Source organism: Trypanosoma rangeli (genome assembly GCF_003719475.1).
Source record: "Trypanosoma rangeli strain AM80 chromosome Unknown Tra_15.4_contig_00028, whole genome shotgun sequence".
In the NCBI taxonomy this organism is placed as follows: Eukaryota; Euglenozoa; class Kinetoplastea; order Trypanosomatida; family Trypanosomatidae; genus Trypanosoma; species Trypanosoma rangeli.
Window position 1 is genome coordinate 32,487 of NW_021705772.1, and position 21,334 is coordinate 53,820.

General features: G+C 49.1%; 7 protein-coding genes and 1 pseudogene across 7 annotated transcripts, besides 9 other annotated features; 7 read left to right on the forward strand and 1 right to left on the reverse strand.

Moving 5' to 3' along the window:
• The first annotated feature begins 302 nt into the window (after positions 1 to 302).
• Positions 303 to 332: a microsatellite.
• A 145-nt stretch (positions 333 to 477) lies between these two features.
• On the forward strand, positions 478 to 1,437 carry TraAM80_01396 (ADP-ribosylation factor GTPase activating protein; the record flags this gene model as incomplete). Its single annotated transcript, XM_029378442.1, has 1 exon — positions 478 to 1,437. The coding sequence occupies one exon, from the start codon at positions 478 to 480 to the stop codon at positions 1,435 to 1,437; it is 960 nt and encodes a 319-aa protein (XP_029241711.1).
• A 245-nt stretch (positions 1,438 to 1,682) lies between these two features.
• Positions 1,683 to 1,716: a microsatellite.
• A 310-nt stretch (positions 1,717 to 2,026) lies between these two features.
• On the forward strand, positions 2,027 to 6,007 carry TraAM80_01397 (putative protein kinase; the record flags this gene model as incomplete). The annotated part of the gene is made up of 1 exon (XM_029378443.1): positions 2,027 to 6,007. The coding sequence occupies one exon, from the start codon at positions 2,027 to 2,029 to the stop codon at positions 6,005 to 6,007; it is 3,981 nt and encodes a 1,326-aa protein (XP_029241712.1).
• A 293-nt stretch (positions 6,008 to 6,300) lies between these two features.
• Positions 6,301 to 7,812, forward strand: TraAM80_01398 (uncharacterized protein; the record flags this gene model as incomplete). Its single annotated transcript, XM_029378444.1, has 1 exon — positions 6,301 to 7,812. The coding sequence occupies one exon, from the start codon at positions 6,301 to 6,303 to the stop codon at positions 7,810 to 7,812; it is 1,512 nt and encodes a 503-aa protein (XP_029241713.1).
• Positions 7,813 to 7,963: 151 nt separating this feature from the next.
• Positions 7,964 to 7,996: a microsatellite.
• A 38-nt stretch (positions 7,997 to 8,034) lies between these two features.
• Positions 8,035 to 8,068: a microsatellite.
• Positions 8,069 to 8,084: 16 nt separating this feature from the next.
• On the forward strand, positions 8,085 to 9,686 carry TraAM80_01399 (uncharacterized protein; the record flags this gene model as incomplete). Its single annotated transcript, XM_029378445.1, has 1 exon — positions 8,085 to 9,686. The coding sequence occupies one exon, from the start codon at positions 8,085 to 8,087 to the stop codon at positions 9,684 to 9,686; it is 1,602 nt and encodes a 533-aa protein (XP_029241714.1).
• A 107-nt stretch (positions 9,687 to 9,793) lies between these two features.
• Positions 9,794 to 10,140, reverse strand: TraAM80_01400 (hypothetical protein; annotated as a pseudogene).
• A 94-nt stretch (positions 10,141 to 10,234) lies between these two features.
• On the forward strand, positions 10,235 to 13,114 carry TraAM80_01401 (putative proteasome regulatory non-ATP-ase subunit 2; the record flags this gene model as incomplete). Its single annotated transcript, XM_029378446.1, has 1 exon — positions 10,235 to 13,114. One exon carries the CDS (start codon positions 10,235 to 10,237, stop codon positions 13,112 to 13,114), a length of 2,880 nt encoding a protein of 959 aa, XP_029241715.1.
• Positions 13,115 to 13,235: 121 nt separating this feature from the next.
• Positions 13,236 to 13,270: a sequence feature (GA-rich).
• Positions 13,271 to 13,549: 279 nt separating this feature from the next.
• Positions 13,550 to 13,575: a microsatellite.
• A 236-nt stretch (positions 13,576 to 13,811) lies between these two features.
• TraAM80_01402 (uncharacterized protein) lies at positions 13,812 to 14,810 on the forward strand (the record flags this gene model as incomplete). The annotated part of the gene is made up of 1 exon (XM_029378447.1): positions 13,812 to 14,810. One exon carries the CDS (start codon positions 13,812 to 13,814, stop codon positions 14,808 to 14,810), a length of 999 nt encoding a protein of 332 aa, XP_029241716.1.
• A 126-nt stretch (positions 14,811 to 14,936) lies between these two features.
• Positions 14,937 to 14,961: a microsatellite.
• A 79-nt stretch (positions 14,962 to 15,040) lies between these two features.
• Positions 15,041 to 15,058: a microsatellite.
• Positions 15,059 to 15,184: 126 nt separating this feature from the next.
• TraAM80_01403 (uncharacterized protein) lies at positions 15,185 to 21,079 on the forward strand (the record flags this gene model as incomplete). Its single annotated transcript, XM_029378448.1, has 1 exon — positions 15,185 to 21,079. One exon carries the CDS (start codon positions 15,185 to 15,187, stop codon positions 21,077 to 21,079), a length of 5,895 nt encoding a protein of 1,964 aa, XP_029241717.1.
• Positions 21,080 to 21,191: 112 nt separating this feature from the next.
• Positions 21,192 to 21,211: a microsatellite.
• Positions 21,212 to 21,334: the final 123 nt, after the last annotated feature.

Sequence of the window (21,334 nt, forward strand, 5' to 3'; positions counted from 1 at the left end):
GAGCTGCAAAGGGAGGATGTGCGATGGGGGAGTAAGAGGAAGAGGTCGATGATGTGTGTACTCTGCGTGCTGGCCTCAACTGGCGATAGGGTTGGTGGAAGGAAGAAGGTGGCTGAGGAGCAGATGGGGAGGAATGATGAAATGCGAGGCCCTTATACAGGCAGTGGAAGCCTCCCAGTGGCAGAAAAAAACGAGCAAAAGAAACTTTACGCAGCTACGACATCAAAACTTCGTGTGTCCTTTTACTTCTTTCTTGGCATTTTTTTTTTACATGCTATTATTTACAGTTTGTTGAGGCATACGTGCGTGCGTGTATGTGTGTGTTTGTGTGTCTTTTTTTTTTTGCTTCTTGGTTGTGTTTTGGTGTTTTGTCCTTTTTGTTTATCTTCTCCTTTTTATGTGCTTGTTGCATGCACGTTTTACATATTGGTTTCTTTGATACAGCAGTGCGAGGTAACTTCAGCACACATACTATCAATGCCGGGCCAGCCTTGTGCTGCGGTAACAAGTAACAATGCAATCAATCAGAAGCTCCGATTGGAGAAGCTTTTCCAGCTTCCAGAAAACCGCGAGTGTTTTGAGTGCTTGGCGAAACAGCCGCGCTGGGCCAGTACCAACCTTGGGATCTTTCTGTGCCTCCGCTGTGCTGGCGTCCATCGCGCTATGGGGACGCATGTCTCCAAGGTGCGATCGACAACCATGGACACGTGGGAGGAGCCGATACTTCAGTTCTGTGAGTGTGTCGGTAACGCGCGGGGACGAATTCTTTATGAGCACAACATGAATTCGCACGTGCGTCCAACTTGCACCAGTGATGCTTCTTTGGTAGAGCGGTTTATACGTGACAAGTACGAGCGGAAGTTATACTACAACCCTCAGTATAAGACACTTTTACAGCAGTTTCTTGCTTCCGGCGAGTCAGAGGAAGAGTGGTCGGGCTTTGTGGCGTCCCAACAGGTAGAAAGGGCGGTAGCCACACCGTCGCCACCAAAGACAGAAGGAACAGCGGCTTTGATGCCGATGTTATGGGGCGGCAGTATTTCTACAACAGTTCTGGCTCCTACTTCTCCGATAGGCAGCAGAAACACGAAGGGTGGCATCGACATTAATAGTCTCTTTTCAACAACAACAACGACTGCTATTACTAGTGAAAATAGTAATAATAATAACAATTATACGATGCAACATCCGCACCAACAGCAACATATATATTTGACGCATGCAGTGGGGAAAGGAATAGTGAGTAACCAATATCACCAGCAGCAACACCAGCATTCCCTCCCTGTGTCTTCACAGGCGGATCACCAGGCGACGGAGGCAGACGCTAAAACAGAGATTATGTCCTTGTTTAGCCGTTCATCCAATGTCCCTCCCACACATGTATATAGTGCGTGGCAGCCACAGCAACCTTCTTTTGGATGTGGCCTATCGCAATAAACTGCAAGGCATATAAATAGAAGTGCACATATACACACAAACACGCACAAAAGAGGAGTCAACGAGTAGTAAAGAGGAGGAAGAGATGCCTGAGACCTACAAGAACGAGGTTTTACTTTCTTATCTCTTGCTACTATATCTGGTTGACTTTTTTTTTTGCTTTCATGGGGGATATTTTGAAAGGTGTGGAGGAGGTGTTGTTTTTTTGTTATATGATGTTTCCGTTGTTTGTGCATAATGCCGCCTTCTTTTTCTGTTTTTTTTTTTTTTTTACTTTTTGGATCACTTCTTTTTGTGTAAGTGCGCCTCATTCTGTGATCTGTTGCTAACTGTGGATCTGCGTGTGTGGATAACTGACAGCACACACGCACACAATTGTATGTATATTTTTGTTTGTGTTTGTTTGATTACTTTTGATGGTAATGATTTTATTTGCTGTGAGTATTGTGGATTTAGTTCAGTTATGCCGCTGGAGAGGTGATCAACTCAAGTGCCTTTCAGTGGAGTATAGGACGGCCTGCACTTCATACAGACTCAGCTTCTCCATTTTTTAGTACACGCATATTTATTTTAGGTGTTGAATTATATTATGGGGAACCAGCTAGCGGCAGCAACCTCCGTCAATGTCTCCGATGTCTCGTCAGTTCTGGCTCTGGTGGCGCCTCTCGGGGGAGAGCACCGTTACTACTTCCGCTCCTTCCATTGTGCAAAGCTGATGGACGCGACGAATGGCGCCACAGAGACGCTCCGCTCGCGTCATTTTTATGTTTCTACGACTGAACGCCGCGACACGGGCGCGACAGTGCGCCGCCCATTCCAGAAATCAGGTGGCAGAGATGTTGTTGTGAAGGTCTTTGTACGTACTCTCGGCGACAACCTGCAGAAACAGTTGGTGGAGTTCTGCTACGATCATCTGCTAGGACTTCATGAGCGAATGACAAACACGCAGGGCGCGGACTTCACAGTCATGACCATGACTAGTGGTTATAAGGAAAATAATAGTGCTGAGGGGGGACTTTGTGTTTCACCACCGTGTAACGTGTTGTTCTACTCGCGGATGGAGGTTCGCAATGATAGATTTTGCATGCTTGAACGATCTTATGTTGCCTACTCGCTGTCAGAGCGACTTGCCACACGACCGTATTGGAACATGGGTCAACGCCTCTTTGCTGGGTATCAGCTCCTTCAAGGCCTCGTGCAGCTACACGAGGGATGGGAAACCGTCCATGGCGACTTGAAAACAGAAAATGTTTTGGTGGACACGTCTGGGTGGCTCTACATGACAGATATTTGCCCTTTCAAGCCCGGACTCCTTCCAGCCAACAACCCAGCCCTGTTTGACTACTACTACGACACGAATGAGACGCGTATTTGTTATTTAGCTCCTGAGAAATTTATGGATGATACCCTTCCGTTCAACACCTCGAATCTGAACGCAAATGGTCATACAAAGGCGATGGATATTTTTTCGGCGGCATGCGTCTTGGCACACATCTTCACAGAGGAACCGCTCTTTTCTCTCTCAGACACCCTTAGTCTCCGTTTGATGCAAACTCAGCAAGAACGAGAATTCATGGTGCAAAAGGTCTTAGCAGAACGTGGCGTTTCCCCCAATGTAGGCCGCATGCTTCTTAACATGTTGTGCAACCTACCAGCCACTCGTCCCACGGCGCGGCAGTTGCTAGAGGCCTTCACCCCGTCGGTGTTTCCCTCATATTTTGGTTTTATCTATCATGAAATTCTTCCACCACTTTTGGCGCGACCACCTGATCTCCAAGTGCAGTTGCTCCACTCTCGACTGCAAGATATTCTTGAGGAGGTGGAACGACACTGTTCTACCACAGACGCCACACAGAGTCACTCGACACTGGTTAAGGAGGCTAAGCAGCTGAGTGTGCAGCTTCTGCTTCCTGTTATTCTTAATGCCAGCCTTCACCTCATTACGGATGGCACCTTCTGTCGACTCATTTCTATTATTCAGATGATTCTTCCACATTGTTCGTCGGAACTTCAGAAAGACACACTACTCCCTTATGTTCTTCACTATGTGAAGATGGACCGTCGCTGCGTTGTTGCCCGCATACTTGCTTTGCGGATCTTGTCTATGATATGTCACTCCATCCCCTTCTCCGCTAGTGATGCAACCATCTTTGACGATCTCGTCCTGCCATGTGTGGAACAACTTCTTAAAACAGACACCACCGATGTGGGTCTGCTTGTGGAAGTTGCAGATCAGTTGCCCGGAATTTTATTGCGGGCTCGTACATTTTTAGAGCATCGTCAATCACTTGCCTCTGCCAATGCGTGGCAGAGCAGTTTTGGGGAACAGCTCAATACTCTTCTTGACCGTGGCTGGGATACACTTCGATTGCTATACAAACACCCTAATACAACGGTCGTTGTTGTGACTCTCCGACGCACGGTGGATGTGGTGGCCTTCCTCGGAGAAGAAAGGGCACAGGACGACCTCATTCCGTTTCTCACCACGGTCATTGCTTCAACCATTGATGTGCAAAGAGAATTGTATCCACAGGCTATACTCTGTCATTTGTACCTGCAGGCACCGAAGCTTAGGACACTGCGTTTTTTTCTGGAAGAGGGATTGAAACAGACGGATGTAACGTGTCTGGTGCGGATCATTGAGAGTATCGCCATCATTGTTGAGAAAAAGTGTCTTGCGGTGTGGGACACTATGCCCCTGGTGCATCAGGTGTTACCGCATATTGTAAGCTCCAATAGATGGGTAAGTGCAGCAGCATCTCGCATGCTTGAAAAGGTGGCTTGTACGCATCGTGTCAGTGATGTATGGATGTATTTGACATGTGCTGTCCTACCTTTACTGCGTCACCCAGTGCCGCTTTCCCATATTTCGTTATTTCCCACCGCTGTGAAGTTGGAAATGTCTCATTATATTGATGCTATGGAGCAGATGATGAGGACGATGAACGCAGAGGCACGCTCCCTGGGCGGGAACACAGATTCACATGAACGTGTATTATACAGAAGCGCGGGTCATATTCTTCCGCAGTATGAAACACCTTTCGGGATCGCAAGACGCTCGTTGCGGGGTCTTACCTCACGTGTGGCATCTGTAGATGTGACGTTTGACTCAAATGTGTTTAAACCAGATGTGGCGGAGGGGATATGGCGTGACAGCTGTCAGAATTTCACGTGGAATTTTTTTTTTAGACCAACACGGCGCGAGCAGAAGCGGGTGATTTTGCGGCAGAGATCACTAGAAGATGATGGAGACGCCAGCGTGGCATTATCACACGCCCCAGAACGACAGTGTGTTGTCGGTAATTTGTATCAAACACGGGGAGTAGAAGAAAAAGGAGAATCCTCAGTCCCTTCTGTGGCGAACGTCACGTGGAATGCGAAGGAGCTTAAGCCGATTGCTTCGCCCTGGTTTACGCAGACATCCCACTCTGGTGGAATCTACTGCACCTCCGCGGCAAGAGGCGGGACGTTGGTGACGGCAGGCAGTTGCGGCGAGGCGGTTCTTTGGTCGCTTGGCTTAGAGGGGATGGACTACTCATATCGCATCCAAACCAACGCCTCTCGCACGAGCACGTTTCTCTTTGCAAACTTCCTGCGGGAGGGGATGAGTCCACTACTCTACATGGGAGGCACGGACGGGGAGTGGTGTCTTTTCGATGTTGCCTGCAATAACATCGTCTTGCGGCGTTCTTTGGCTGGGGGCACACTGACGTCCGCCTGTTTACTCGGGGATTTTGTCACACTTGTGACCGGTGCATTGGGCGGCGTTTACGTCATGGACTCTAGGGTGGGAAAGGAAGTTTGGCAGACGACGCTTCCACCTGCAGTTGGCCCACCAAGCGGTGTTTCGCCCCTCTTTCTTGGCTCCCGAGCGTACGGAGCGTCAGTGGTAACACTTACGGGGGGAGTAGCCTTGTTTGATCTGCGCTTTCAAATGTTGGTGCAGGAACACCGCCTTGGAAATGGCGGTGGCTGTGACGAGCACGGTGAAAGCAGCCGAGCGAGCACCCGTGTCATGGATAATCCAAATGCTATCCTGTGTGTTTCTCCGGACACTGCATGCTCGTTTTTGCTAGAAAATAGCAACCGTCCTGGACTGTTTTTGGGAACAAAGGCGGGTACTGTGCATTGGATGGATCTATCCACTGGTGAGACTCGAACAGCCCTACAGCCCACCACGATTGGACAAGCGACGAGGGCGTTGCTGGTGCAACCAAAGCACTCTGTGGTCGTAACCGCGGGAGATGACATGTGGATCCGAAAGTGGTGCCTGGCCGCTCCCAATCGATCTAAGACGCTTGTTTGCCCCCCGTTCGTGTCCCCCGTGTACGCTGGGACTATCAGTGGAGGAATTGCAGAGACACGGTCGGAGAGACACTTTACGAGTGTGCAGCCTTCCCATCTCCATGGGCCGCACTCGACCAATCATGGTTGTGTGTCAGGTGGTGTTGTGCCCCGACAACACGAGGATGCCATTCTCAGTTTATGTGTTGTATCAAACGGCAACGCGTCTTACCTGGCGTCCGGGTCTCGTGATGGCACATTGACGGTGTGGCTCAATACAGAGTAGCGGGCAAAAGGAAAAGTGCAGCACACTTGCTGCATCTGTTGGGCTTGCCATTGGAAGGGAGTATGTTTGCTGTGTCTCGCTGAGGAACGAGAGAGAGACAGTGAACAGGAAATAGGCATCGGAAGCCAATGCACTTATGTATGAGAGGTTGCTACTCTTTTTCTTTTTTTTGTATTTGCTTGAGTCGTCGTGTAACCCTCATGCTTTACTATTGCTGTGGTTGTGCGTGTGGAACATATTTTTTTTATTGTAACTGTGGAGGGGGAGGATTGGGAGTGGGGGCAACAAAAGGAATGCCGATACAGCAGGATGCGGCCAGTGGCGATTGTAGTGCTCTTGTACGGGCGGCGGAGAAGCGCATTCCATGTGAGATTTGCTCTCATTTCACTGGTATGGCAAGTTACCGCCAGCTTAGGGATGACAAGGAGCAGACCTTGACGTCTGTTTTGCGTCCATATAAACGGTTCAGGGACCCCACGTGTGCAAGGGATGTTCGCATAGAGAGCTGCTCATGCTGTGTGCTATCGTGTGTAGCATGTCAAGTACTAAAAGGGTACTGCGTGCTTTGGGCTGAGTCTTTGGTGAAGGTGGCAATATACGACACATTCGCGTCACATGAAGCGGGACGAAGAAGGTCACATGAAAAGATCACAACGACAATGGGAGTGTGTGAGCAGCATCTACTTACATTCCGTACCCTTCATATTGTTGACCGGGCGGCATACAAGCAACCGGTGCAGCACTCATTTGCTTTGCAGTCTGTTTGCCAACCGGGAAGAGTAATACAGCTGGAGTGTTACCCCTATCACATGGTGCACTTTGGACTACTGATGTATGTCCTCTGGCAAAGCCCTGATGAGGCTTTTATGGCCAGAGGAAGCAAGCCACGTCATCTGAAGAAGACCACGATATTTGAAGCAGAGGCTTGCATCACGGGGAATACTACGAAATCATCACCATCACCATCGTTTAAGTTCCCATTTTTGACGTCAACTGAAGACGCATCGGTGCTTATTCTCGGTCTTGGCGGGAATGTGATTGGAAACTGCTTAGATGCTGCCCTTCCGGTTGATGTGCCTATTGACGTTGTGGAGGTGGAACCAGCCGTGCTGGAAACCTGTCAGCGGCAGGGTCAGGTGCCACCATGTTCTGAGATTCATCCTAAGACGACAGATGAGACAGCATGTGTGTGGGTTGCTTCACGCGGGAGGCAGCAGCAGCCAAACTATCGCTTCATTATTGGGGATGTCCGTGAGGTCCTGCAGGAGGACAGCCAAAAAACGACTGACATCAAGAACCCGCTTCATGAGCGTCGCTACGGTCTTGTCTTTTTGGATTGCTACGACCCCGAGAAAGAGCGCATGATGCATGATGGCAGTCTCATCGATTTGTGCCGTTCTCGTCTCCGCCCAGGCGGTGCGCTGATTGTAAATGCGCACATTCTACCGATACGAGAGAGGCTAGAAGAGCAGTTTCTGGCCCGTGGATTTGACTCCGTACAGGCATTGCGTGTCGCAGGGTGTGACCAAAGCATTGTAGTTTGTTTGGCCAGGGACAAGACGTCCTCGGGTCGTTGTAACGAAGGAGGTCCCCAGCAACAAAAACAGCAGCTTGCACGGCTGGATCGGTTTTGTGTCAGGCATGCCCGTCAGTTGACGTGGTTCATTCAAAATCCTTTGAGAGCAGACCTCGGCATGCAGGGTTTATTTCGCAGTGATTTTTCTCTTGATGCAGACTGGTTGAAGTCATCACGGTCTCTAGAAGGGGTTTCATGCCACACACGTGTGTGGGAGCATTACGATTAAGGTGTGCGACGTAAAATGACGCATGAATAATTGTGCACGCGTAATCGACATTTTGCGTGGTATATATTACTCTGCGATGTTGCTGATGGCCTTCTAAGATGGGTTTAAAGAAAAAAAAATTCTGTTTGTGTGTGTTTCGGATGCTCCATGGTTTTTTTTCTTTTCTTTTCCGTGTCGTTTCCTTCGGTGGTTTCTGCCGGTGACTATGAATTGGTGGCAAGAGGTGGTGTTGGTGGTGGCGGTGTTAGTGGTGGTGAAAAACAATAAGGAAGATGGATGTCTACCGGCAGGCCAGTGACATCGTGCTCGCCGTCCGTGAGGGCAATGGTACCGCAAAGGCTCTCTGCCTTCGGAAGGAGATGCAAAAGAAGAAGCAGACCTATGCGGTGGTGTGTGAAACACTGCGGCACTACGACCTCCTGCAGGACGTCCTCGATCAGGCGGAGTTCTTTAAGTACTACCCGCGTGCTAACAAGGAGTTTGCCATTTGCATGACGTACGACGTCGTGTTAGGAAAAGGGCTGAACACTAATCGCGATACGACTGCGCAAGCAATTCAAAAGTCTGCGCCGTATTTGCGGGAAGCGTATTGGCATGTTAAGAAGCACCATGTCATCCCCCCACGTGCACATGAGCCTTTTGCGGAGGACGGTAACAAGAGGGACAAGGACGATGCTGATAATCAAAATAATGGGGATGAGAATAATTACAGTCGCTCTCACAAGGACACACAGCGACGTTCCTTTGGCGATGGCGACATGGCGTCTGAAGTAGCCGAGCTGCAGATTCCCCGGTACGCGCGTGTGAATACGTTGAAGATTGACATGGAGAGTCTAGTCGAACGTCTCCGCCGTGCTGCTGAAAAGCGCAGCCGTGAAGGTAATGCAAGCAATGAGGAGAAGCCCCAGTTGCAGCAGCAGAAAAAACAACATCATACGAAGGGGTTTCGCACCTTGCCAGCCTTCACTGTGGATTCTGTTGTGCCGTCGCTTCTTGTGTTTCCCGCAGGCACTGATCTTCACGCCCACCCCGCGGTGCGGAGCGGTCAGCTTGTCCTGCAGGATCGTGCGTCTTGTCTACCCGCATGTGTCCTTCTGGACGTTGTGGAGGTCGTTAGGGCGTTTCCCGTCGCGACTGCTGCATCGCTGGAGTACATCGTTGATGCCTGTGCTGCCCCTGGCAATAAAACGACACATCTCGCGGCATTGGGTGCCCCAAATGTGAAGATCATGGCGGTGGAGCGCGATGAGAAGCGCGCGGAGCTTCTTCGCAACCGCGTACAGAGTCTCGGCGCCAGTGACTACGTGAATGTCGTCAACATGGACTTTTTGCAGATGTCCTCTGCGGATCGTGAGGCAACTGAGGGAATTCTGCTGGACCCAAGTTGCAGTGCAAGTGGGGTTTGGACGCGTGTAGATGTTTCGCTTATGCGGCAACGCCAGGCCCGTATCATCGAAGCCAATGAAGATAACAAGGGCGAGGGTGTGGCAGGCAGCACTGAGACTGGGGCCATTAGCCCCGAAGAGCATGGCGCTGAATTCGCCAGCAACGCCGATCGTGTTATGGGGCTTGCGCGGTTACAGCGGAAGCTTTTGGCGCATGCCCTGCTTTCTTTTGACAATTGTCGCACTGTTGTGTACTCCACTTGCTCTGTGCACAGGGAGGAAAACGAGTGTGTGGTACGGCAGGTGTTGGAGGATACGCGGGTGCAGGCACGTGGCTGGACGCTGAGCAACATTATGCCCACCACATGGAATACGCGGGGCCACAAGTGCGCAGGTGATGCATTCCCGCTGGATCACACCATCCGCTGCGACCCCGTCGCTGACGCCACCAACGGATTTTACGTGGCTCGCTTTGATCGCACCGTTTAAAAAGCAAAGGCAAAACATCAGAAGGAAGAAAACAAAAATGAAAAAAAAATGGCTGGTAGCATCGGCGACGATTAAACCGCCACGGATAAACAGAAAGCCTTTGCCTTACTCACCCATACTCTTTTCCCGTTGTCTTGTGGGGAGTGACAGCGCAAGGAAAGAATACAACTACGACTCCTGGGTGCTGTGAATCTTTCTCTCCTTTTTTTCTTCTTCTTATTGTGTCTCGCCTGCGGCAAGGAAAGGAACACGGTAAACAAACAAAAAAGGAACAATAACACCACGAAGAGACACACACCAGTATTTGGACCGTGACAGACGCAGAGAAAAGGAGGAAATACAGAGAGGAAAGGAGTTGCAGCGTTAAGAGGTTGCACCACGAGAAGAAGAGTAGAAGAATAAATTGGAAAGAAATAAAAAAGGACGTGAGAAGAAAAGGGAGAATCACAAGCAAAAGGGCGTGGAGAAAGAGAGAAGAAAAAATAAGGGCGAAGAGGAATACACAAAAGAAGGAAGCAACGGCACACTGAAAAGAAAAGAAAAAAAAAATGGTTGTTGGTCTCTCATCATCCAAAGGTGTCCTGGCGTTGCTCGGTGAGAGCGACCCAGATGTACTCCAGTTTGCCCTTAAACGTCTGCGGGAGCTGGTGGACACCTACTGGTATGAGATCAGTCCCGACCTCCCGTTGATTGAGGAACTTCACGAATCGTCTGATCTCTCCGAGGATACACGAATGCTTGCTGCCCTTGTCGCCTCTCATGTGCACTTTCATCTTGGCGCTTATAATGACTCCGTACACTTTGCTCTTGAGGCTGGAACTGCCTTCAACTACGTGGAGCGTTCACTCTTCACCGACACCATTTTGAGTTGTTGCATTGATCAGTTTGTGCAGTATCAGGAGCAGCCGGAGGAGACACGTGGCAAGCTCGATCCTCGCCTTGACAATCTCTTTACTGCACTGACCAATAAGTGGATTCTGCAGGAAGGGACACCCGTGCGGGAACTGGTTGGTTTCACCATTCGTGCCCGCCGCCTTGACTTCCTGGAGAAGGTACTTCGACAGGACATTGCCCTCACAAAGTCAGCTGTCATTCTAAACTACACCTTTGACTTGGCAAGTGTTCTGCTGCGGGATATTGGTTTTAGGCGGAAAATACTACGCCTCTTGGCGGAGCTGTACGCTCAGGGTGGTCTGAGCACCATTGACTACTTCTCCAGGGCACAGTGTCTCCTCTTCCTGGGTGACTCGGCGTCAACGACGAAGCTCATAGCTGATTTGATGCAATCTGGTGACAAGGCAACAGCCTACCAACTTGCATTCGACCTTTACGAATATGGAAACCAAGAATTTCTTTCTTCGATTGTGGCTGCAGTTGAAAGGGCGGCGGCGGCGGAGGCGTATCCGGCATTGATGATGTTACCCACCCATAATGAAAAAGGAACCACTTCGGCAAAAGAGGTAAATTGCAAAAAACCTACCGACGCACACCAAAAACTTCTTGCTGTTCTTACAGGTGAAACTTCTGCTTCTTTTTACCTGAAATTCCTCTATGCTCAATGCAATGCAGACATACACATTCTCAACCACATCAAACAGTCTATTGATGGAAAAAAATCTGTGCCACACAATGCCACTGTGATTGCCCACGCTCTTATGTACAGTGGAACTACCATCGATGCGTTTCTGCGAGGCAACATGGATTGGTTATCTCGAGCAAATTATTGGGCCAAATTTGTTGTTACGGCCTCCATTGGTGCCATTCACCGGGGTCATATTGATGAGGGACTCACGGTGGTGGAGCCGTATCTACCAAAGGAAAGTGTGGGAATGTTGCCGTATCAGGAAGCAGGCGCCCTCTATGCACTGGGTCTTATTCATGCCCCTGTTGTTGTGACTAGAAATCTTAAAATGATTGAATATCTTAAAAATGCTCTACGAAAGTACAGTACCAGTGAACAAATCATTCATGGTGCCTCGTTAGGCATTGGTCTTGCGGCAATGGGACTGAAAGATGAAGAGCTTTTTGACTCTCTTTTTGCTTGCGTAAGTGGTTGTGATGCCGTCGCAAGTGAGGGTGCGGCTCTTGGCATAGGATTGCTCATGATGGGAAGCGGGAACCGAGGCGCTATTCAGAGTATGCGAGTTCTGGCAGCTGAGGATAACCAGAAGGAGAAGACTATCCGAGGCATTTCCATGGCTGTAGCAATCATGATGCTTGGTCGAGAAGATGAGTGCTGGGGGGTGGCGAATGGACTTCTAGAGGATTCCGATCCATGGGTGCGTTTAGGCGGCTGTTTCATGCTGGGTTTGGGGTACGCAGGGGCGGAAAATACAAAGGTTTTGGAACGTTTGTTGAGTGTGGCAGTCAAGGACACCTCGGATGATGTTAGGCGCAACGCCACCACTATGATTGGGTTCCTTACTATAAAAGATCCTACGCTCTGTTTAGAGCTCACCCGTGTCTTGGTTGACAGCTACAATCCACATATCCGCTATGGTGTGGGTATGGCGTTGGCGGTGGCAGCCGCAGGAACAGGTGATTCCGCCGTCATTGAAGTGCTTTGGACGTTGAAGGACGACTTGGTGGATTTTGTCCGTCAAGGAGCGTATATCGCGCTTGCCATCGTCATGGTGCAGTTGACGGCAGCGGAGAATTCCAAGGTGAAGGAGTTTCGAGACCTTCTCAGCAAAAAGATTGCAGGTCGCAAAGAAGACATGTGCTCAAAATTTGGAAGCATTATCGCTACCGGTCTATTGGACGCCGGAGGTCGCAATTGCACTTTTGCTCTGCACCGTCAACGTCATCGCCTGGACAAAGCTGTGGTCGGTATGTTTGTGTTTTTGCAACACTGGTACTGGTTTCCGTACCTTCTTATGATCACGCTGGCGATGCGGCCAACCTGTTTCATTGGCCTTAATGATAACTTGGATGTCCCGGAGTACACTTTGAAATCAAATGCGCCACCAAGCCGCTTTGCGCTTCCCAAGAGCGTCCTTGCCGAGAAGAAGGAGGCTAGGGCTGCCGCTGTGAAGGCGGTCATCCTCTCCACCACTAAGAGGGAGGAACAATTTAACCGGCTGAAGCGGATGAGCAGCAGTGGCAAGGCACAAGAAACTGCGGCAAAAGGTGCGACTACCTCTGGCGCCGAACCAGCGCTTCCACCGTTAGGTGCGGACACGGAAAAGAAGAAGGAACCGGAGCCGGCCTTTGAACTTTTGAAAAACCCGACTCGTGTGTCGGCCCGACAGTTTGCCATTATCTCTCACGATGTTGACGGACGTTACATGCCGCTTAAACCCAACCCAACGGGTATTTGTTTGCTGCATGATACAAAGCCCTCTGACGGCAAGCAGAAGATTGTGAGTGATGTCGAGTGGAACAGCGCGGACGATGCCCCGCCGCCCGAGCCGTTCACGTGGCCATAAACCAAACAGGAAGAGACAGAGCGAAGGATGGGATAAGGGAGAAAGGGGGAAAAAAAGAAAAAGAGGAAAGGATGAATGGTGAGTTTAGGCGGGGCAAGAAAGGAAGGAAAAATGTTTGGATGAGAAAGAAGAAGGAGAAAAGCAGGAGTAGGAAAGCCATTTAGGTGGGTTGACGTGTTATTTACTTATATTTTTTGATTTGCCATGTTGGTTCTGTCTGTGTCTGTATGTGCGTACACTTCACCGGATGCTATTGAGGAGGTCCAGTGAGTTGGAAAAGTAAAATGTTGTTGTTTTTCGGTACTACTGCTTGTTTCTATCCCCACTTCTGTAAGTGTGTGTATGGGCGTGTAAATGACTGTTGTTTCCGGGGCTTACAAAGAGAGGTGGAATATGTGATAGTAGAATCAAATGAGGCAAAGTACGTTGGGAATGATATATATATATATATATATATATATGGATGAGAAATATTTGGTGCGTCTTATTTGAAAGGAGTTGCACTGAGCCGCCCCAATTCCCGCTGAAGGGGAGCCTATTTCCCTTGTCCTCACACTCTTCACTAATCCAATACGACGGTCTGCAAGTCTCTTTGTGCGTGACTAAGACTCATGGTGATGTGCTACCACGGCAACTTTTCTCTCCATTTTTTACTTGAAACACGAGGTGGTGTGCAGAAAAAAAGAAGTTATAGTTAATGAATCTGCAGTTCAACTGGGACCGTCTCGACGTCACGGCTGCCGAGGCGATTCGGGCACTAGTAAATGCTAGATTGGAAGAGAAGGTTCGGCAACACACCACACTCGCAGAGGGGGTTGACTCTCCCTCAGGCAGCGGCTCCACTCGAGCCGAATCTCTTCGCGTTACAGGGATTGAGTGGGGCATTGTGTCTCCATTCATTGAGATTGTAGAACTCAACGACGCGCAAGACTTTAGCAAGGCGAGCTCCACTTCACATGACCCCGTTCACGGCCGCCAGGAAGCGGCGTCGCACTCCACTCCCTTCCATCTCTCGCCCTCAGTTTGCTCGCAGCACGGTGGCGAATGTGGAAGTGAAGTGGACTCGTTGGCGGGTGGGTGCATTCCTTCGTCTGTAGCGAAGCGAATGTCTGGAGCATGGATGGGTGGTAATCATTCACAAATCAACTCACCCCCTGCTTCATCTAAAGATGTGCTTGCCCCCTTCATTGGCCCAAGGGGACTTTACGTTTCTTTGCATGTTACATATGGTGGGTCATTGCGATTGCTGTTGTCATGTGTGTTGCGTCACGACATTCCTCTGGGCCCTATTAGTCTTCCTGTGCGCATGCCGATAACTCTTCTTTTCTCAAAGATGGATATGGACTTTTATCTATCAATCAATCTTCACCACAACAACTGCCGTCTCTGGATGGAACCAGGGAAGCTCTCGACCTCACCCATAACGCGAATGAGCATCAAGGCCGTGTTTGGAGAGCGACAAGCATACGCGTCGAGTTTACCGGATCACTCGGATGGGGTTTCACCGGTGGGCGAAGACGTGGACGCATCCGACGCATGGACGCAGGTAGCAAGCAGCCATCTCGGCTCGGAGGAAGAAGATGCTGTGTTCATGGAGGAGAGTGTCATCTCGCAATTCGTTTTAAGCGAAATTCGCGCAATTCTACAGGAGAAACTCATTTATCCTCATTTTGTGGATGTCCCTCTGTTTTTGTGATGGTTCCTTGCGGTTTATTTATCAGTCGCCGTGGTTCTTCTTCCGCTTCTCTGTCGTCAAATGGGGCAGCGTGACTCGTGTTTTCGTATCTTTGCGAATGTTTATGATTCACATTGTTGTCGATATTGTGTGTGTGTGTGTGTGTGTCTGTCGGATGCATCCTCTTGTTGTTGTTTTTTGCCTTGTTTTTCCCCCCTTTCACCACTTGCTTAGAGGCTGATTTAGAAGGCTATATATATATATATATAAGGGGGGAGGGGCATAATCTTTTACTTGGAAGGCAACGAAAAGGAGAATAGAAAGGGCCTGTGTGCGTGTGTGACAGCACCGGCCAGATATATAAGAGAAGGAATACGTATATACATGGGAACAACATGTCACAGCAAGGAACACCTCTTTTCGCGGATTTAGTCTTGGGGGGCGGGGAGTTATCACCCTCACGGCCCGACAGCCACGGTGCAAGAAGGCCACCCCTTTCTGCCTCCTGTGGTTCCTCAGTTGTCTTCTCCGTGGGCAGTAGGGAGAGCAGCTCCAGACGTAAAAATCCTGTGAAGCCCCTTTCAAAATGTGTATCTTTTTTGATACCACATGATGATAAAATTTACTCTCCGACGAGGAGTAGCCCCATGAGAAATGACGAGTCACAATCCACGATACACGGCAATTCCGTATGCCCTCTTGCAGTGCCGTCGCTTCAGCGCCGGATCAACTCGGTAAGAATGAAGGTTGGGCTTGCCGAGGCCATTTTGCAGAATGCATCCAACACCACCAAGGTGTCTATGTCACCAGAGAGGCGTCGAAAACACATGGTGCAGCTGGAAATAGCAAAGCTTATTCTTTTTGTTGCGCGGCAACAAAATGTCCGTGAGGAAATGCAGCAACTGGGGCACCCGTTGGGTGTGTCAGACGCAATTATGTACCATCGCCGTTCTATTGTTAGCGATATTCCATTTCTAGCGAGGGAGCCTCCTCCCGACTTGTCAATTGGTGAACTAAAGCGAGCCACGTTTGAAATGGAAGAGCAGCTGGCGGAGGTGAAGGCAACCAAACCACAGTCACAGCCGACTATCTCTGCTGACCGAGTGTCATCAAATCTGCCAGAGCTTCTTTGGCTCATTGAATCAATGGATCTTCAAGTCCCATACGAACAGTACACGAATTTAGCTGATGACTTCTCTGGCCCTACTGTCACCTCCCCCGTCGTTGCGTCAATTACGGAACCTTTTCAGAAACCTCAAGAAGAGTGGCAACCACCACAACAACAAAAACGGAGGGAGTCACCTGCGCAACTGACATCTCAGGAATCCTCTTCAAATGTTATGAGGGGAGGTGTTTTGTCCATGCTGGAAGCAGCAGGTACGAATATGTTAGAGTTTACACGCCTCAGCGGTGACACGACAGTAGTGCGAGAGGAGGAAGATACAAAGAAAGAGGATGAACTCATCGGGTTCTCTGTGGAGGTTGAGTCGCCTGGATGTACCACCGTGGAGGCAGCGGGTTTGAAACTGCTTCAGTTTATGTATGACGCCATTGATGCTAGTTCAGAGGAATTGGGGCTGATGAATGGAAAAGACGAGGGAACTTTAGCAGTGGCAGATCCTGGGAAAAAGACCCAGGACAAAGAAGAAATTGTGCATTCGATGAATGTCACAGAGAAGGACGCTTGTGAAACACAATGCTCTTACAAGGCGTTTGACTCAACGACGCGGAACCCTGACGTAGCCTTGCAGCTTCACTCCACAAACAAGGAACCAGGCACCCTCACTACCACACAAGGGGAGGAGTCTGAGGACCAGGCACCAACATGGGGGACAACAACGCCGGGACCAGAGTCCTTCTCTTCCTGGAGACAATCCACAGGCTTTGAAGTTCCAGTGACCTATCCTTTGTTGCAGCCGTCTCACCCCACAGTGGAGGTGCATCCTCTTCGGGTTGATCTCTATGAAATCCTTCAGGAGCTTTACAAAAACTTTAATTATAATTATTACTTTAGACAGTGTAAAGAGAAGAAGGAAGGTGCACGACGAAAAACAAAGGAGGAATACAGTGAAGAGGTGGCGAGATTATTGGCCGGAAAAAAGAAGACACGGCAACAAAATGCAAATGACTCTCAGAATAATGATGACGCATTGCTTTCGACTTTGGAAAGAAAAATTTCGGTAAGAACTCCATCGCCCCGGAGGCAGAAGTCAACTGTCACCGTACATGCAAGTACTACAGATCAGCTAGAGGAGAACTCCACGGCAGCACCTGCTGAGCTGCCTCTGCCGGAGTTGCTCCTTAGTGAGGCCGTCCTTCCCAGTGAATCAATGGGCGTAGTAGATGACGGTTCAACAGTGTTTTCAATGGAGATTGGCAAAGGTATCCTCTTCGTGCTAAAGGGGCAGGGGAACCGGCAAAGCAGAACTGGATCACTGAGTTTAACAAATGGGAAGAAGAATAAGAAGTCCCCAAATAAGCAGGGAAGTGAAGCAGATAAGGAAGCCAGTGATAAATCCAGGAACGCGGCACAGAACAAAATGAAACAGCCATATTTTGACCGTTACACATTGTACGCTGTAAATCAATCCGACAGTCCACAACGAGCGACCGTGGAGACAAATGCAACAAAACTAAAAAACCTGAAAATTAAGGCACTGCTCAACTATACGGACAATAATAAAACAATTGCGGTGGACGTGCCCCCCTTTAGCACCATCTCGGTGTTGACATTGAATTCCATAAAAAAAGGACGCCGAGTGGTATTTGATGGAGCGCTGAATTTTTACGAGGGGGCCCCGGTTAAAAATGAACCACAAGCAAAAAAAGTTATTGACACTAAACGTTCATCAAAATTATCCTTTGCTTCCTTGTCAGCGAAGATTGTTCACTCAGTCGCATCTGAAGTGGTAAATGAGGAGGTGGACACTAATGTGGAGCCTCTCGTGAAAGATGCATCTGCTGCTTTATCTGAAGAAAGGGAAAAAGAGGATACAACGGAGGTCAATGAAGTCCCTGTAGTAGTAGCAGGAGCATCAGCAGCAGCAGGCATAACGGAACCACTAGTGCAAGGAAACGAGACGATGGATCATGAGGAGGCTACGGAAGTTGGTACTCGGCGTGTCTTTTCCAGGCATAATTTTAAACCGCTGCTGTTAAACTCTATTGAAAGTACTGAGGATCTTGGATCAGAAATCAATTCTCAGACTGGAAGTAGTTTCTCGGAAAATGGTCCTGCAACGAAGAAGGTGAAAAAGTGGGATGTCAATGTCATGAATGCTACCCTGACAAAGCCCAAGGAAGCCGCAACAGCAATCAAGAGAAGAGAATCAGTAAGAAGCACTATAGAAACCGCAAAAGGGGGTAAAGCAAAGGATGAACCCAGAAAGAGTCGAACGAGTGAAGCAGCTGGTAATTTGGAAAGTGCAACTCGAGTAGGTGAACGGGGAGTTGCCCTTTCAAATGAAGATGATGAGGCATTTGAAAATAATTGTGTGGTATTGTCAGTACTTCAGGCATCTGAGTGGCAAGGAGCTTTGACAGATGGGAGGCGTTCTTCTGAAAAGGGTCCCTTTCTCTCAACGATGGTGAGTACTGGATCAAAAGCGATGAATGAGAAGGAACAAGTTGTCGGTGAGGGGAAGGTGAATGCTGTGGAGGGTGCTACTTCTACCCCTTCCGCTTTAACTTCCGTGTCACAGCGGGTCCCGAGTGCGGGTTTCCGTCAGGGAAAAAATAAAGAGGAGGATATAATTGCGGCTGCTCTTTACCCTAGTGAACACGAAGAGACTTTGCGGGTGGAGGAAATGGTAGCTGGTGTTCTCCAGCGTATTGCAGACGAGGAAATGTTAGAGACAGGCCATCAGCTGGAAACAGACGGTTTTTCTTTCTCTAAGAAAGATGGTGAGACCCCGCTGCGTGCTGGGTCAGCAGCACTGTGGCGACACAAGATGAAACCTCAACCACAAGATGATCAAGTTCAGTTTGGACCGCGGAGTGAATTGGAGCAGCAACCCTCGTCTTCAACACTGAGGGATGGGGCTGAGTTACCGTCGGGATTAATCACGGAAATCCAGAAGTTACAAAGTCCCTCTGCCACAGCTGGAATTAAGGTTAGTGGTGAGAGCAAGGAAGGGGGATCCATCATCAGAGCATTTACTCCTAACAAGGTGTCTTCAGGGAATTCTGTTGCAACTGTGGATGTATCGCAGCAGCCGAGCGTCGATCTGGTGGAAAAGTCTTCAGCCCAACTCATGAGTTTAGATGGCCGTTATCAACCCTCTGCAACAATGGGTGAAACTTCTGCTTCTGTGCTATATTGTGAGGGATGCCTCGCATCTCATCACCATCACCATACTGTTTTTCCGACATCAGGTATCAATAAAGCCGGAGAGGATGCACGCACCCCTATCGAAATTGGTTTTGGGATGGAGCAGCTGAGCTGCATGGAGAGCAGCAAAGGGGGAATTGCAGTGGAGGAGTTGAGGGCGGAGTCAGTTGCTTTGCCTGCTCTGGAGGAACCTGAAATTAATTCAAATGCGTTATTGGTAGGTGTCGACAAGGCCAAAAGGAGAGAAACGCCCATCCCTAGACCCCCCAGTCGTCAAGGCGCACAGGGGCGTGACATGCTGTCACCCGAGATGCCCATCACCCCTACGCGCCAATATGCATACACAGATGTTCGACCAGGTGGAAGAGTCGCAGTTCTTGCTCCTAAAACAATGGAGACTATGGGACCGACACCTTTATCTAGCTTGCTAGATAAAGGCAAGGCCTCAGGGAAGCCATTACGGGCGGAAGGGATTGCAGAAAATATTCGCATATCTTTGCATGGTTTTGCGCGTCAAGCCACGTCCCACAGTAACCAGCTTCCCATCTCTCAGCTTACTCCCACAACTGCAAGTATGACGGCAGCAATCACAGGAAAAAGAGGTGTTAATGACATGCGCTATGCAAAACTGCCACCGCTTTCTCTTTACGGTCCTGATACTCTTCAGGACGTGGATGACTTTGCGGCTGGGGAGGAAGAAGCAAAGGCTCTTTTTCTACAAGACCCTGCACGCTACGATTGTGTTGTTGACGACCTTATAAGGCGCGCCACAATGAAGGTTCAAGAGGAGGAAGGGCGAGAAAAATTGAGAAGAGACGCCGTGGCACGTGCTATGGGTGAGGGTAAACTGAAAGAGAATTTGGTGTATGCGTCTAATCGAAGCCAGAGACACGCTATAACCCATCGACAAGTACCCCTGACAGCGTTACAATTTGGTGGTTCCATCGCCGTTGGAACTAGTGGTGCTAGTATGGATTCAACTGTACGACACGGGGTGCACCTTTCGCAGAGGGAGAGTTTGACCGATGAGAGCCTGCACTCACTCTTATCCCAGAGGCAACACGGTGACGCAGTGAAAAGTGGAGTTACGAATGAGCTGAACCTAATTCTAGAAGAGCAGCGCCGTGCAAAGAAAATTGTGGCCTATGTTCTTATAGAAATGCGTCGCATGTGGCAACGGCGGGAGTTAGAGTCCAAACTTGCTATCCGTGCCGCCATAGACCGCTTCATTTATCGCTCCGTTCTCTTCTCATGGCAGTTTGAGAGGCGTCGTGTGCTTAATGTACAGAAGCTTATCCATCTCCTGGACCGCAAGACCGGCCGCGTGGGTGGGTGGATTCCGTTCTACGTGAGGGATCGTGTCATAGAGGACCGATTTGTTTGGGAGCCTGTACCACCGCACCTTTCACATCCGCTGCGTGTTGTTCATCGGGCAATGTGTCTTGCCAAACAGCAACGGATGTATCCTCTTCGTATCGTACGGCGGGAAGCTCGCAAAAACCCATCGCAGCAGATACTATACGGTTACAAGCGTACATTAGTTGAGCCGTCTATGACTTCTGCCGTGCGCTACCGTCTGGCGCGACGCTTTTCGCTACGCCGCGCCCTTTCAGCATCCTACGTCGTGTTTTTCTCCGCAGCTAGAGTGGAGGGATGGAACGCCGCGGAAGTGAAACAGACGTTGGTCTCAGTAGCAGTAATTGTATTACTGGTGGCTAACTTGCTCATGTTTGTATACACAATGTATGTATATATATATATGTATATATATTTATCTATTGGGTTTTTTGTGGCATTCTGCAACAGTGAATTATATAAACTAATTATTTTAAGAAATTGTGCCGAGGTAACAAAGGAAATGTTTGGAATAAGTGCGTTGAAGGATTTAAGTAAGTGTATGCGTTGCTTGTATATTGTTTTTTATATGTTTTTTTTTGTATTATGTTTTACTATCATGTAGGGAAACTTTTTGTTTACTTCTCATGTGTGCTGTATTGTGTGTGGCTGCCTTTGTTTTGATTGCTGCAGTGTATGTGGTGTTGGGGGGGGGGGTATCTCCTCTCCGCTTTTCTTTTTTATTATTATTATTATTGTGAATGCACTGGTGTCTTTTTTTTTTTTTTAGATTGCTCGTTGCCCTCTTGCTTTTTCTGCCGTTTGCTTGTGTATGTATGTGAGGCTTACATCAACTTATTAGGCGAGAGGTTGAACCCGC